Source organism: Cebus imitator, unplaced genomic scaffold (genome assembly GCF_001604975.1).
Source record: "Cebus imitator isolate Cc_AM_T3 unplaced genomic scaffold, Cebus_imitator-1.0 Scaffold307, whole genome shotgun sequence".
NCBI classification, from domain to species: Eukaryota; Metazoa; Chordata; class Mammalia; order Primates; family Cebidae; genus Cebus; species Cebus imitator.
Genome location: NW_016107622.1, coordinates 1728304 through 1742007, shown reverse-complemented (window position 1 = coordinate 1742007; position 13704 = coordinate 1728304). Strand labels below are relative to the sequence as shown.

Sequence of the window (13704 nt, the reverse complement as noted above, 5' to 3'; positions counted from 1 at the left end):
AAAAAACAGATAATATCGCCACCTTTGAGGAGCTGTCATGCTAGGAAAAAGGGCTTTGGAAAAAACTAAAACAAGAAAGAGCAATAGGTCACAGGACAGAAACCAAGATGAGGCAAGGGGGATGTCTAGGGAGCAAGTTGAAAGAGGCTTTCTCCCTCAGGGACGTGTGAGTCCTCACCTAAGCTTGCAGGACCTTGAGAGTGACCACCTCCTCGAAGCCTGTGCCATAGGTGCCTGCCTCACTCTGGTCCTAGTCCTGATAGGAAGGCACCTGAAATAGAGGGTTGCCATTTTGCATCTGGTGGTCAAGTAAAGTCTCACTAAGATGTTGCCATTTGAGTAAAATCTTGAGGGAGGGGAAGGGTGTAAACCTGAAGGTATCTGGTGAAAGAGTGTTTTAGGCAGAGGGAACAGCAGAGCAAGGCGAGGTAGGATGAGTACCCTGCATATTCATACTTGTGCCGTCACCCACTACTTTTCTGTGTGTACATTATACTTCAATAAATGTCTACTTAAAAAATTAAATGCTACCCACTTTTGTTACTGCCACCAAAGACGTCAGCCTTGCTGCGTCCCCTGTTCTGCCCAATAGCCCATGGTTCACAGCAGTCTCCGTGGGGATCTGTTCCTGAAGTGATAAAGAGACTGGATCTGAGGTAATAATAGAAAAGTTCAGTGACCAAGAGAACAGCACAGATAGAGGTCAGAGTGTGAGCGGTGACGGTGTTGGCCATTATTCAGGGTGCGGATAAATTAATGATACTTCCATGGAATTTTTCACTCTGACCTGTGTTTGAAAAGTTTCCTCCTCATCCAAAGATACTATAGTAATTTCATTTTTCGTTACATTCACAATAAGACATTAAGGACAATGTTTTGGCTTCAATTCTTTTTCAAAATTTTAGTAGCACAGACAGATCTCATCATTACATAATTGTAGGCTTCTCAGGTAAAGGATTTTTTATATGCCTGTGGGCAATTTGTACTCAGAACCTGCCATTTTGCAGTGGAATTGGGAAGATATTACACAGTGGAGGAACTGAATCACTGTTTTACTGGATGCCAGAATGGTTACCTTAACTACATAATTTAGATGGTTAGTTTGTTTTGATTCAGAAAGAGGGAAAGCTGGGGTGGAAGCGACAGTTGTGGCTGAAGATGTTATTGATAACTTTCTTACCTGGTTTGATGATTATATGAGAATTATCCTTGTTCTCAGAAGATGTAAGTTGAAGTATTAAGGTATAAAATTGGATGATATTTGTACTTTTTAAATGGTTCCCAAAAAATAGAGAGAAGAAGAGGGAGAAAGAGAGACAAAGAAAAAGAGGTATGACATAGTAAAAGATTTATATTTCTTGAATGGGATTGGTGGATACATGAGTAATTATTTTGCTATTCTTTAATGTTTTCTTTATGTTTCAAAATGAGAACAAAAGAGAGGTTTTTATTAACTCAGTCAAAATTATAAGACACAGTTGAACAAGAATAAAAATACTGAGTAAAGTTGTGAAAAGTGTTCAAAGATAATCCATGTTAGTAGGCATGAAATAGTTAAAGGAAAAAGAATAATCTCATTAAGCTATAGCCAGCTGGGGCTGGCTGGACTGGGTCATGGGGACAGGGTTATGATATGTCACTGCCAAGCAGGTAGTATTCAGAAAGTGATGATTGTTTGCAGAATAGGATAATTTGCTTGAGGTAGATTTCTGTCTAAACAATTCTCTTGCTATCACATTCAAGACAAAATTCCTCCCCATACTGCCGTGGAGGGAAGCAAATGCATACAAGCAATTTTGAAGCACATGCACTGGAGGAAAAAGAAACTATTTCTAGATTATATGGCCTAGACTTTAAAAACAAAAATAAATAGCTAGAGGTAAAGGAAAATACAGCCACAATATGACACACTTGAACTCTGAACTTGGAGTAATTACAGATGGAAAAATTGAGTATAAAATCATCAAGCCAGCATGATTTACAATGTGACCTAGAAGGAAATCAGCAGATGAGCTACTTGGATTCAATGTGAGAGTAGGAAAGGTGGAAGCAGACACATCGTCTATCCTCTTCCCAACCTCTTTTTCCCCTGCCTCTTTTGGCTCCCATTCCCTCAACCTTCCAATTACTGCCAGTGAGATCAGAGGGGCAATATCTATTTGAGTGGTAGATCTTATCAAGAAATGGTGTTATAGCATAGTTTTGTTATTTTATATTTTGACAAACATGTTGGAATGTTTCCATCACTGCAAAGTAAGTGGAATGATAAAGCTTTTCAAAGTTCATCTAGCTGATTTCCATAGAATACAAGTTTTGTCTATCACATTATTAAAGTTGTTTTTCTCCCTGAGAACATCATCTATTTAAATAGCTGAGAACACATTGATTTTATGTAGTTATTTCTGCATAAAGCAACAGGAAGAACTGGTTACATATAGTAGAAATATATTAATAGTATACCCACACATATGTATACATACATACACATACATAAACACATACACATAGATTTTATATTACATTCTAGAGTATAAACTTTCACCTTAACACATTCCTTTTTTTATTATCAGGAAAGGTAGCATTGTAGTAATTGCCTGACAGTTGTGGTCAAGAATGGGTATCCAAGCGTCCAGATAGACATCTTTTGCCCAGTAATGTGGAAGCTAAGGCTGAATAAACAACTATTAGAGAGAACTTTGAATAGAAGGGAAATGTACAGAGAAAGGGAGAAATGACGTTACAGTAAGGCAGCGAAGGAAGGATATTAGGTTGCTGATGACGACAAATGCTCTGGAACCTGAGACCCTAACTCCAGTCTCTGTAGAGGCCTGAAGAGACACGACCGAACACAACTTGGCTGCTTTTTAGTCAATGGCCTATGTTGAAATGTGTCAGTGTGAAAATTAATATGATCAACTGTGTTGTTTTAAAGAAGGATATTATTAGAAATTATAAGCTATCTCCACTGGTAATTTCTCTCAAGGAGCTATATCTACTAAAAGGAAAAGCCAGATACGACGTCCTGTAGCAGCATTATTTAATAATGCTCATGACACAAACCTAGGCATACTTAATGCTCCAATTTCAGTCAAATATCAATGATTTCTTAGTGGACTCTCTTCATTCCATCCATTTTTAAGGGTATCTTAGGTCATAATGAGAATGATCATGTTCCCTTTGCTTTGATACTCAATGAATCCATCCTTTGGCCTTTTTGCTCATCCATGGAAAAGTCACAGCCATATAAGAAGCTGAAATTGAGCCAGGAGCACTCTAGAGGTTTAAACAGCCTTTTTCTCTTAAAAGGCACATTTCTAATGCTTTTTAAAACTAAAATTTTATTTCTCCAGTAGATAATTCCAACAAATCAGATGAAATGTCTTGTCTCATAAATGAAACAGTTAACCACCATGGCACATGTATGCCTATGTAACAAACCTGCATGTTCTGCACAGGTACCCCAGAACTTAAAGTATAATAAAAAATAAAAATAAACAGTGTATCAGATATGTATAAGTGGACTTTGTTCTATATAAATAAGGTGGCACTTTACTGTACAACAATAGGGCATGTGTAAATGAGGAGAAACATTTATGATGTATGCCACATTCACCCAACATCTTCAGAATCCTGTCATAAATTGGCTGGGCGATGATAGGAGGAAGTAATGGTTATCTCCACTCTCTTACCCCAACCTCTCAACCCAAACCAACATCTTGGAGAAAAGGATTTAAACACAAACTTAAGGGAAAAATAAAGCAGAAGAGAGCAGGGAGAGGAGAGAGGGGAAGAAAGAACAGGAGGCCAGTGAAATCAATCTTCAGTATCCTTTCCCTCACTGCTGTGCCAATGTCTCGGCCCCTATTAAAGTCTTCCAGCCTCCTTCACAAATATTGTTTCCTGAATTATAGATTCTGTTCCCTCAGCATTTTAAAAAGTGGACCATTACTTATGATTTTATTGTGAGCTATTGAAAAAATAAGGCTTAGAAACTGAAATATGCATTTGTAGGAAATGTGCCAGTTCACATAATGAAAGATAGTTGAAAAACATGTGTCCGTGGGATGGTAACAGCTTTGAGTTGGCTCCAAGCCCAGCGTTGGCACTTTCTAGCTGAGAGAGCTTAGGGGCAAGTGACTCAATCCCTCTGGGTCTCAGAACCCTCATCTATAAAATGGGGGGATGATAATACCTGCTTTAAAAGGGTCGTTTCAAAGAGTAATTGAAGGGATGTCTGTAAAGTATCAGTTGTACTTGCCTAAGAACATATTAACCAATGTTAGTCCCTGATCTCCGTTATTCTCCCTTTTCTTTTCCAGCACTTTCTTTTCCTTTACCTTTCCTCCCCTTCCTACCCCTTTCCTGTCCTTTACTACAGCAAGGAAAACAGCAGTGGGTTCTGTATGTGAGACCAGCACACACACCAGGCTCCTGATGTTTGCTTGCATAACATTGCTCAGATTTTATGTGCTGCCCCAGACTCTCTTTGGCTGCACTTGTGTCTTGGGCCCTTGGCTCTCAGCACTTGAAGAATTCTAGATGTTGCTGTTATGACTGCCACTGTAGCCTCGACCACTGCTCCTTCATCTTCTGTCATCTCCAGCTGTCTCTACCTCCCTTAAAGTGGGCTCTGGGCTCCAGAACTGTCCCTGTTGGACTCATCATAGCAGTAGCCCAGACCAGACCACAGGAGACCCACGTAGGCTGTCACTCCTTACACTGCTTCCAGAATCTGAAGAAGCGCTATTACCAGGCATGGGCGCTGGCTTCCTCAGGAGCTGCCTGAAGGGATCAGGTGATGTAACTTCCTGTGAGCATAAACTTTGGCCACACGAAGCAGAAACTAGGATGAAGGGAACACATTCGTTCCTCTCCCGTCCTTCCTCCAATAGTCTGAATAGCCTGTGCAGTGACCTCTTGAGGCCACATGACTAGTTATCCTCAGTGAAGCAATCTCCTGCTCAATAATGTGTCACATTGTTTTGTGTTGCTTTCCCCCATCCTTCCATATCTCACTTTCCTTTCCCCCTCATTCTTGTTTCTCTAGGATTGAAGCTTCCATGAATGCATTACCAATTAAGCCTTGCGTAGTTGGTAGGGTTCAAGGGAACCTGAGCTAAGATACTTGTGAACTACATTTTCCAGGATCTCTTGCCAGCTGTCTTCTGGATGGATTTGGTGAAATAGGAGGAACTAATGGGAGGCAGAAGAGAAGGAGAAGAGAAAAGCCAGGTTGCCCTCACTCTCCACTTCAGGGATAGCTCAGAGGTAGTAGCCGTGAGTTTTCCCAGGGTCCCTCTGCCTCTGGAGTGGGAATAGATGCTGCTGTTCGTCATCTTTGAGTTGCCTCAGTACTCCATTTTACTTTTGGAACCATTTTCTCCTCTTAAATTTCCCCTTTTAAATCATCTGACATGGTCTCTTTATTTTTTCTGACTGTACCCTAAGGTAACACACAACAATAAAAAGTATTATTTTATTCATCGGTGTTTGTGGTTTGACCAAAATTATTCTCTTCTTCCACAAGATTTTATATTTATAGGCTATATTTGTATTTCTAAAAATATTCTAAAAATCAATAACAAAAGAACACTGGGTTTTTGACTACTTCAAAGGAATGATCATAAGACAGTTCTATGGGCTATCAGAAAAGACATCAAATTATTTTAGCAGTTTAAATGATATTTGATATTTAAAATAAGTAACCTTTCCTAATGGTTATATCTCCCAGTTAATACCAGAGCATCTCCTACAGTCACCTTGTAAGGTGCCTGTTTCTCTTATTTCTTCACAATGGCTACTGATCTGGCTGTATGCATCCTGGGCCTGGTGGGTGGCAAATTAGTGATGTTAGAATGTGCAATTATTTGGTCAATGGGACTCAAATTGTATTTGTTTCCATATCTCCCAAGGCGCTTATGAGAAACAAAACAAACATCTCCCCTCACCTCCATTCCAGGTTGCTATTGAGAACACATATATTTTCCTTCTGCAGGGTATACCATATTTCTAAAATTGACCCTCAAGAGCTTTGCATTTATAATGAACGCTCTGTAATGGCTCAGCAACAACTTCTGGGGTCTCCTTCGATAACACTGCATGGGATAGCACAAACATCACGCCAGAAATAGTTAAGTGTCTAGGTGCAGGGACATAGGCGGACAGCCTGGCCCCGAACTGGGGAGAACAAAGGCTGCTCTCCTGGACGGTGTAAAGGGGAATGCACATGGTATGTGAGTGCCCATTCACAGTCCCCTGGCAGTCAGGGTAACAACATTGTGAAAGAGAGCTTGAGGACAGCGAATTCTTGCAACAATTTGTTTTTTCCTGCCAGGTTTCATGTCTTCCATATACCCTGTAAAACTGAACTTTATAGTTTCAAAAACCTTTTCCCAGTGATTGTCTGCACAATAGACTCAATGCTACAACCACACTGGAGAGGCAGCCTGAGCCAACATGTGACGTCATTTGGGTGGCAGAAGTATATGAGTTCAGGGCTTCTCTCCTCCCGCACCTTATGACTTCGGTCCACAGATACCCTGTTGTTTCCCACGATCCAGAAAAGATGATGCAACCAGAATGCCTTGGTCTGGCATCTCATGACAACAGGCAAGGAGAAATGTGGGCCTCTGGATTTCCGAGATCATACCTTATATCATCAGCAACCTCATGCAGAAATATTCCACCTAGACAGGAATGAGCCCATACATACTACTTTTATATATTAGTAGACTACTGAAATACTTCTGCATTGATTGGAAGCCAGCAGTGTCTCTGTGTCTCCTGAATGCCCCACACAACCCCAGTCACTGACTCATGTAGGACACATCGACCAAATCTTCCCATGATCCACCAACTCAAAGATTCACCACAGCCATGGCAGGAGGCCTCCAGCACCCTGTAATAGCATGAGAATGGAGTCTATGCTGATTGACTGGTTGTCATAACAACTACTAAATATTTTTAATATAGCTTCTGCAGAGAAGGCACAAGATACTTGAAACCAGGATGATTCATCTCAGAAGTTTGTTTCTTTGTCCAGGCAGCTGGAGTGTCTGAGAATTTGAGTCCACCAGGATAGCTCTTCTCAGCTGCCAAAAGATGTTACAGGTTGCAGATCCTGCATTTCCTCTGGTGGGTTGAGATAAGGCTTGTCCAGCTTGTCTAAAACTTAGAATTATATGACTAGATTCCTGCCCTGGACACCATTCAGTGAGCTTTTCAGAGCACCTTCCCTGCATGGGTGGTTTTGCAGCTCCCAAGCAAAGAATGGCATGGTGGCACGTCAGCATGACAGGAACCAGAGCCTCACGCCTGATCTACCCCACCTCCAGCTGTGCTGTGAGACATTTATGTGACAGCCTATCTGTGCCTCAAGATGAATCACAGAAAATTAGGGATGGGAAAGACCTATTAGGTCATCTAATCCATACCCTGCCATTCACAATCCCTCCTGTATGCTCCATTCCCTAGTGCATCACCCAGTTTGGTTTTAAATAGCCTGGGATACGGAGAGTGTTGCCTCCATGCCTTCCTCATCAAGAAGGCTCTCTAGCACATCCAAGGATCTGATGCTTGTTTATTGTCATTTTCTATATATAGTGATGTCATAGTTACTCACTTGCCCTACCCCACTCTCCAAATAGCTCCAGAAAATAGAAAGTGGGGACTCTGTCTTGTATAGAAAAACATGCCAGTTTCAAAAGAATCAAAGGACTTGGTAGAGAAAAGGAAATGATAAGCAGTCTGCGTTACCTTATTTCAACTTCTGGTATTTTAGTTATTTGCTTATTTAGCATTGTTCAGCTTCTTTCTTTAACAATAGCTAGAACTATAACTAAGCACTATTACTGGCTTTGGTTTTCACATTTACTTCTGTTTTCGAGTTTTAAAATTTGATTACTCATCCCTTTCCTGCCTAGATTGTATTAAAGATTCCAGCCCATCACTGTGATTCAAGTAAAGACTATGCAAATGTTCTAAGAGTTTGCCTACTTTATTTCCTAATCTTTGTCTTTTCAGTTTTAGCTAAACACAAGAGCTAAAAATCGTAAGCCTGGCACACCCTTTCTGGACAGTCTTGATTTTAAAATTGTCTGTGTTGTTCTTTACTAATGTCCAGGCAGATGACCTTCTCACAGATACCACGCATGAACGCATTTTTGGCTTACCTTAATCTGGCCCTTTAAGCAAGGCTCACTGCACACAGACCGCACCATTCCACTCTTGTTCATCTGGATTTTGTAATCGTCAATGTTCAGTACTCCTTCATGCCAGGTTCCAACATGCACATAGTCATAGCGATTAGCTTCAGTGTACTGCAGATTCATGATATCATACCTACAAAGAACACAACATGCAGGTCTTATAGATTATATACCTAGTGCAGAAAACAGAAAGTTGGTAAGTAGATAATAATAGAATGAAGAGAAAAGCTAGAATCATCTTACATTCAGTTACTGCCAATATTTTACTTTATTTCCTTCCTTCCTTCTCTCTCTCTCTCTCTCTCTCTCTCTCTCTCTCTCTCTCTCTCTCTCTCTGTCTTGCTCTGTTGCCAGGCTTGAGTGCAGTGGAGCTGATCTCAGCTCACTGGAACCTCTGCCTCCCGGGTTCAAGCAATTCTCCTGCCTCAGCCTCTGGAGAAGCTAGAACTACAGGCACTTAATTAGATCCCATTTGTCTATTTTGGCTTTTGTTGCCAATGTTTTTGGTGTTTTAGTCATGAAGTCCTTGCCTATGCCTACTTCCTGAATGGTTTTGCCCGGGTTTTCTTCTAGGGTTTTTTGATGTTAGTCTTATATTTAAGTATTTAATCCATCTGGAGTTAATTTTAGTGTAAAGTGTCAGGAAGGGGTCCAGTTTCTGCTTTCTGCACATGGCTAGCCAGTTTTCCCAACATCGTTTATTAAACAGGGAATCCTTTCCCCACTGCTTGCTTCTTCTGCACAGCAAAATAAACAATCATTAGAGTGAACCGGCAATGAACAGTTGACAGATTGGGAAAAAATTTTTGCAATCTACCCATCTGACAAAAGACTTATATCCAAAATCTACAAAGAACTAAAACAGATTTATAAGAAAAAAAGCAAACAAATCCATTCAAAAGTGGGCAAAGGATATGAACAGACACTTTTCAAAAGAAGACATATATGAGGCCAACAAACATATGAAAAAATGCTCATCATCACTGGTCATTAGAGAAATGCAAATCAAAACTACATTGAGATACCATCTCATGCCAGTTAGAATGGCGATCATTAAAACATCTGGAGACAACAGATGCTGGAGAGGATGTGGAGAAATAGGAACACTTTTACACTGTTGGTGGGAGTGTAAATTAGTTCAACCATTGTGGGAGACAGTGTGGTGATTCCTCAAGGACCTAGAAATAGAAATTCCATTTGACCCAGCAATCCAATTACTGAGTATATATCCAAAGGATTATAAATCATTCTGTTATAATGACACATGCACACATATGTTCATTGCAGCACTGTTCACAATAGCAAAGACTTGGAACCAACCCAAATGCATATCAGTGATAGACTGGACAGGGAAAATATGGCACATATACACCATGGAATACTATGCAGCCATAAAAAACGATGAGTTTGTATCCTTTGTAGGGACATGGATGAACCTAGAAACCATCATTCTCAGCAAACTGACACAAGAACAGAAAATCAAACACCACATGACCTCACTCACAGGCGGGTGTTGAACAAGGAGAACACGTGGACACAGGGAGGGGAACATCACACACTGAAGTTTGTTGAGGGGGAACTAGGAGAGGGACAGTTGGGGGTAGGGAGTTGGGAAGGGATAACATGGGGAGAAATGCCAAATATAGGTGATGGGGATGGAGGCAGCAAACCACATAGCCATGTATGTAACTATGCAAAAATTCTTCATGTTCTTTACATGTACCCCAGAACCTAAAATGCAATAAAATATATGTATTTTTTAAAAAGGAGAAAATAAAATTGTATTCACTTTTAACAATTAAAAAAAAAAAGAACCACAGTCCCATGCTACCACAGCCAGCTAATTTTCTATTTTTAGTAGAGATGGGGTTTCACCATGTTGGCCAGGATGGTCTCAGTTTCCTGACCTCGTGATCTGCCCACCTCAGCCTCCCAAAGTGCTGAGCCAGCACACCTGGCCTATTTTAGTTTATTTTTTATGCTTCCTCTGATCATCCAAAATGTGTATATTCCAATCTTCAATCTCTGTGTATCATGCATATTCACTAAAAATAAATTACTCTTGTACTTTTCTCTCTCCTTATCATCCGAAAAAAATCCTGTTTGCTGAGTTGATCATGTCCTTCAAATTATTATTTACTAAGCTATTCTTGGAATAAGTAGCCATCAATAAGAACATTTTTTATTTGATTACTTTAATCCAAATTTGTTTTTCACATCCAGTTGTCATTTTCATTACACTGTATTAAAAAGGGTGAGTTTTGTATCAAGTCTGGAACCTTTTTAAGGTGCTAATAGAGCAAGAAATCTGAGAAAAGCACCTTCAATTAGTAAGGATGTTGAGGGTTTAATGTTTTGTGCATTGGCATTTAAACTGATCTCTTCCCTGATTAGAATAAATATTTTTGAAACTGTAATTTGAATTGCTAGAACACTACACAATGGCAAAACCTACATTTAGAACACTTCACTATAATAATCATTTCACTATATACCTACATTATATCAAAACAACATGTTACAGACCACACACCATATATGTACATGGTATAGGACATTCTCCAGTGCAATCTAAAGAACACAAGATCTAACATCAGAATGTGCAAGCTGTTCTCTTTTCTAACATTTTAATGGTAGATTATACTACTTAGGAATGCCACTAAACTCTTTAAGCCTCATGTGGTTCTTGTAGGGATTTATTAAGATAGGCATGTAAAAAACTGCTTTGTAATTTGGACAAATGTATATGTCCTATGGTCGAAATACTGATGTTCACCCCCTTCCACTCATATGTTGAAAATCTAACCCCCAAGGTGATGGTATTAGGAGGAAGGGCCTTCAGGAAGTGATTAGGCCATGAGGACAAAGTCCTCATGAATGAAATTAGTAAAAGCAGCATTAAAAAGCTTTCTTGCCCCTTCCACCACACAAGGGCACAATTAGAAGGCAACATCTATGAACCAGAAACAGGACCTCACTAGACACCAAATCTGTTGGTGTCTTGGTCTTGGACTTTCCAGCCTCCAGGACTGTGTGCAATACATTTCTGTTATTTATGAACCACACAGTTTATGATATTTTGTTATAGCATCCCAAATGAACACAGGCAATCTGTAAGGCAATAGCATGATTTTATTCATATGTCTATTACTATTAGTGCTCTAAAATACTCTGGTTATTTTCATTACTATACGAGTACTAGAGAACAGCTTTGCACTGGCATAAGCATTTATGTCTCAGTCATGGGAAATGCTGGCATTCTTACATCTGCTTTCCATGTTGCTATTCACTCTATAATTAATGCTGCATTTTCCCAAAGCTGCATTCTTGGCTGGCTCTTATGAGTTCTGCAAAGTGGGATTCTTTTCTGCCGTACCTATGCAGAGTCCTCATCCTCTTGAACTAGAAGATGAGTCATGGCCTCATGCTCTTTGTGCTTGACTAAAAGAAATGGCGATTAATCAACACATACTCTTTTTCATCAGCTCTCTTCATCCCTCTTCCCTCTCCCATGCCCCTGCCTAATCCATCCTGCAATTCTTTCTCTCCAAACTGATTGTCAGTCTAGCACTCCAGGAGGCTACAGGCAATCAAACTGAGTTGGCATCTGAAACTTGTTGGCTGTATGTGGCCTGGTTATTTTATTTTATTTTATCTAGACAAGGAATATCAGTTGATTGGCTTTTCTGCCTGTTCTCAATGTGCAAATGCATTCTGTCACCCGCAGGGTAGTTAATGGCTTCTCCACATCCACATTCTTGCAATTTCTACAAATAGTTGTCCCCTAAAAGAAAAGGGCACTCTGGCAAAATAAAGAAAGTTCTCCTTTGCCAGGTAAACAAACACACCTAGAATGAGGAGGGAGAATGGTACACCCAGAGCACATTATTCATCTCTTTGCTGTGCTGACTTTTGGCTAATAGAGAGTTATTATCCCCAGTTGCCGAGACATAGCAGAAAGTTCTTCAGAGTATCTTTCTGAGTGATATCCAAGTGGGAATTAACTGTGGGCTGAAGGCTCACACTCATCCTGTGATCAGTGACACTATCTACACCTCCAATATCTTTCCATTTTAAATTCATTAGAGCTACAGGACCTCTTGTGCTGTTGTGAATGTTTGATGTGAGTAATTTCCTTTTTCATTTCCAGGAATTTTTGTGTTTTTGTTCCAGGTTACATTATTATAGCATCTCACATACTCACAAAGAAGGCTTTGCTGCAATGCTAGCTCTAGAATGTCTTTTTCCTTTAAATCAGTTTCCCAAGATTTTTATTTTAGTTTCCTCTCTTGCTCTTTCATAAGAGAAATCAGTTCACACTTCATTAGCATTTAGAAACAAAAAAAATCACAATATTTTGGTATAAAACACATTTAAAAAAAATTCCCCAAAGCCAGGAAAAAAACTATTGAAAAATATCATGGGAAAAATACTGAGTTAATTTTTTAAAAGCCTTCCTTGTACTGTGTGTGTTACTGAACACTGCCCTTCTCTTTTGACCCCAAGGTCCCTTCCAGGCATGTTAGTCTTTATTTTGGAATATTTTTATGCTATAAATCACACCCTTGCAACATCCTCCTAATGCAGTCAGTTTACATTGCGTGATGATTAACCAAAATAATTACAAAAGGGACCAAAAGCATGAACGATGGTATGACAGGAGGAGGAAGTACAGGGAGGTTTTCAAAACAGAAATTGGAAACAGATTATGCCACCCAATTGCAAGCAGAAGGATATGATCCCCAAGAAAAGGCCCTGGAGAAAGCCTAAGATTTGAATATTTAATTAAAGATGGAGAAGAAACAAGCTAAAAATATGCACCTACATTTTAGATAACTTGTCAAGAGAAAGAAGAATAAACTTGAATTTACGAAGTGTCAGAAATGCATCTGGCCCTGTGCCAGGCACATTGTATGTTATCTTTGAGAATCATGAAGGAAGGTTCACATTCTCATTCTGACCCCTTATTGAGCCTAGTGTCCAGTGGCACGCAGGATGAAAGAGGGTTTACAGAGGCAAGTAGTCAATGCTCTGAATCTCAGACTCAATTGTTGCTCCTGGTACCATTTCCTAGAAGCTTTTCACATGCCCAGTTTGTGAATCATTCCATCTACCCCACTTGCATTCTAATCAAAATTTGCTCCCACCTAACTAGCAGCTTTCAAGAAATCTGATAAACTGATCATTTTAATTGCTGACAATGACATATCATTTATCCTTCCAGAGCTGCTGGATTTTAATAGGGAGAATTCAGTTAGCTCTCACAAGGTACTCCCTAAGTGCAGAACTTCAAGCTGACATAAAGAGATACATGGAGAATTATTTAGGGCCAAAGAGTCCCTTACAGTGCTTCTGAAATGACATTAAGAAGGTTACAAGGGCCAGGCACAGTGGCTCATGCCTGTAATCCCAGCACTTTGGAAGGCCAAGGTGGGTGGATCACTTGAGGTCAGGAGTTTGAGACCAGCTTGGCCAACATGGTAAAACCCCATCTCTA

At 39.9% G+C, this 13704-nt stretch overlaps 1 protein-coding gene across 4 annotated transcripts in view; it reads right to left on the bottom strand.

The window, feature by feature from the left end:
• GRM1 (glutamate metabotropic receptor 1) overlaps window positions 1-13704 on the bottom strand; it is a 424047-nt gene that overhangs the window by 68525 nt on the left and 341818 nt on the right. For all 4 annotated transcript variants that reach the window (XM_017503249.2, XM_017503247.2, XM_017503248.2 and 1 more), the window contains exon 6: window positions 8172-8340. In XM_017503249.2, coding sequence (XP_017358738.1) covers window positions 8172-8340 — 169 coding nt within the window. The remainder of the gene's footprint in view (window positions 1-8171; window positions 8341-13704) is intronic.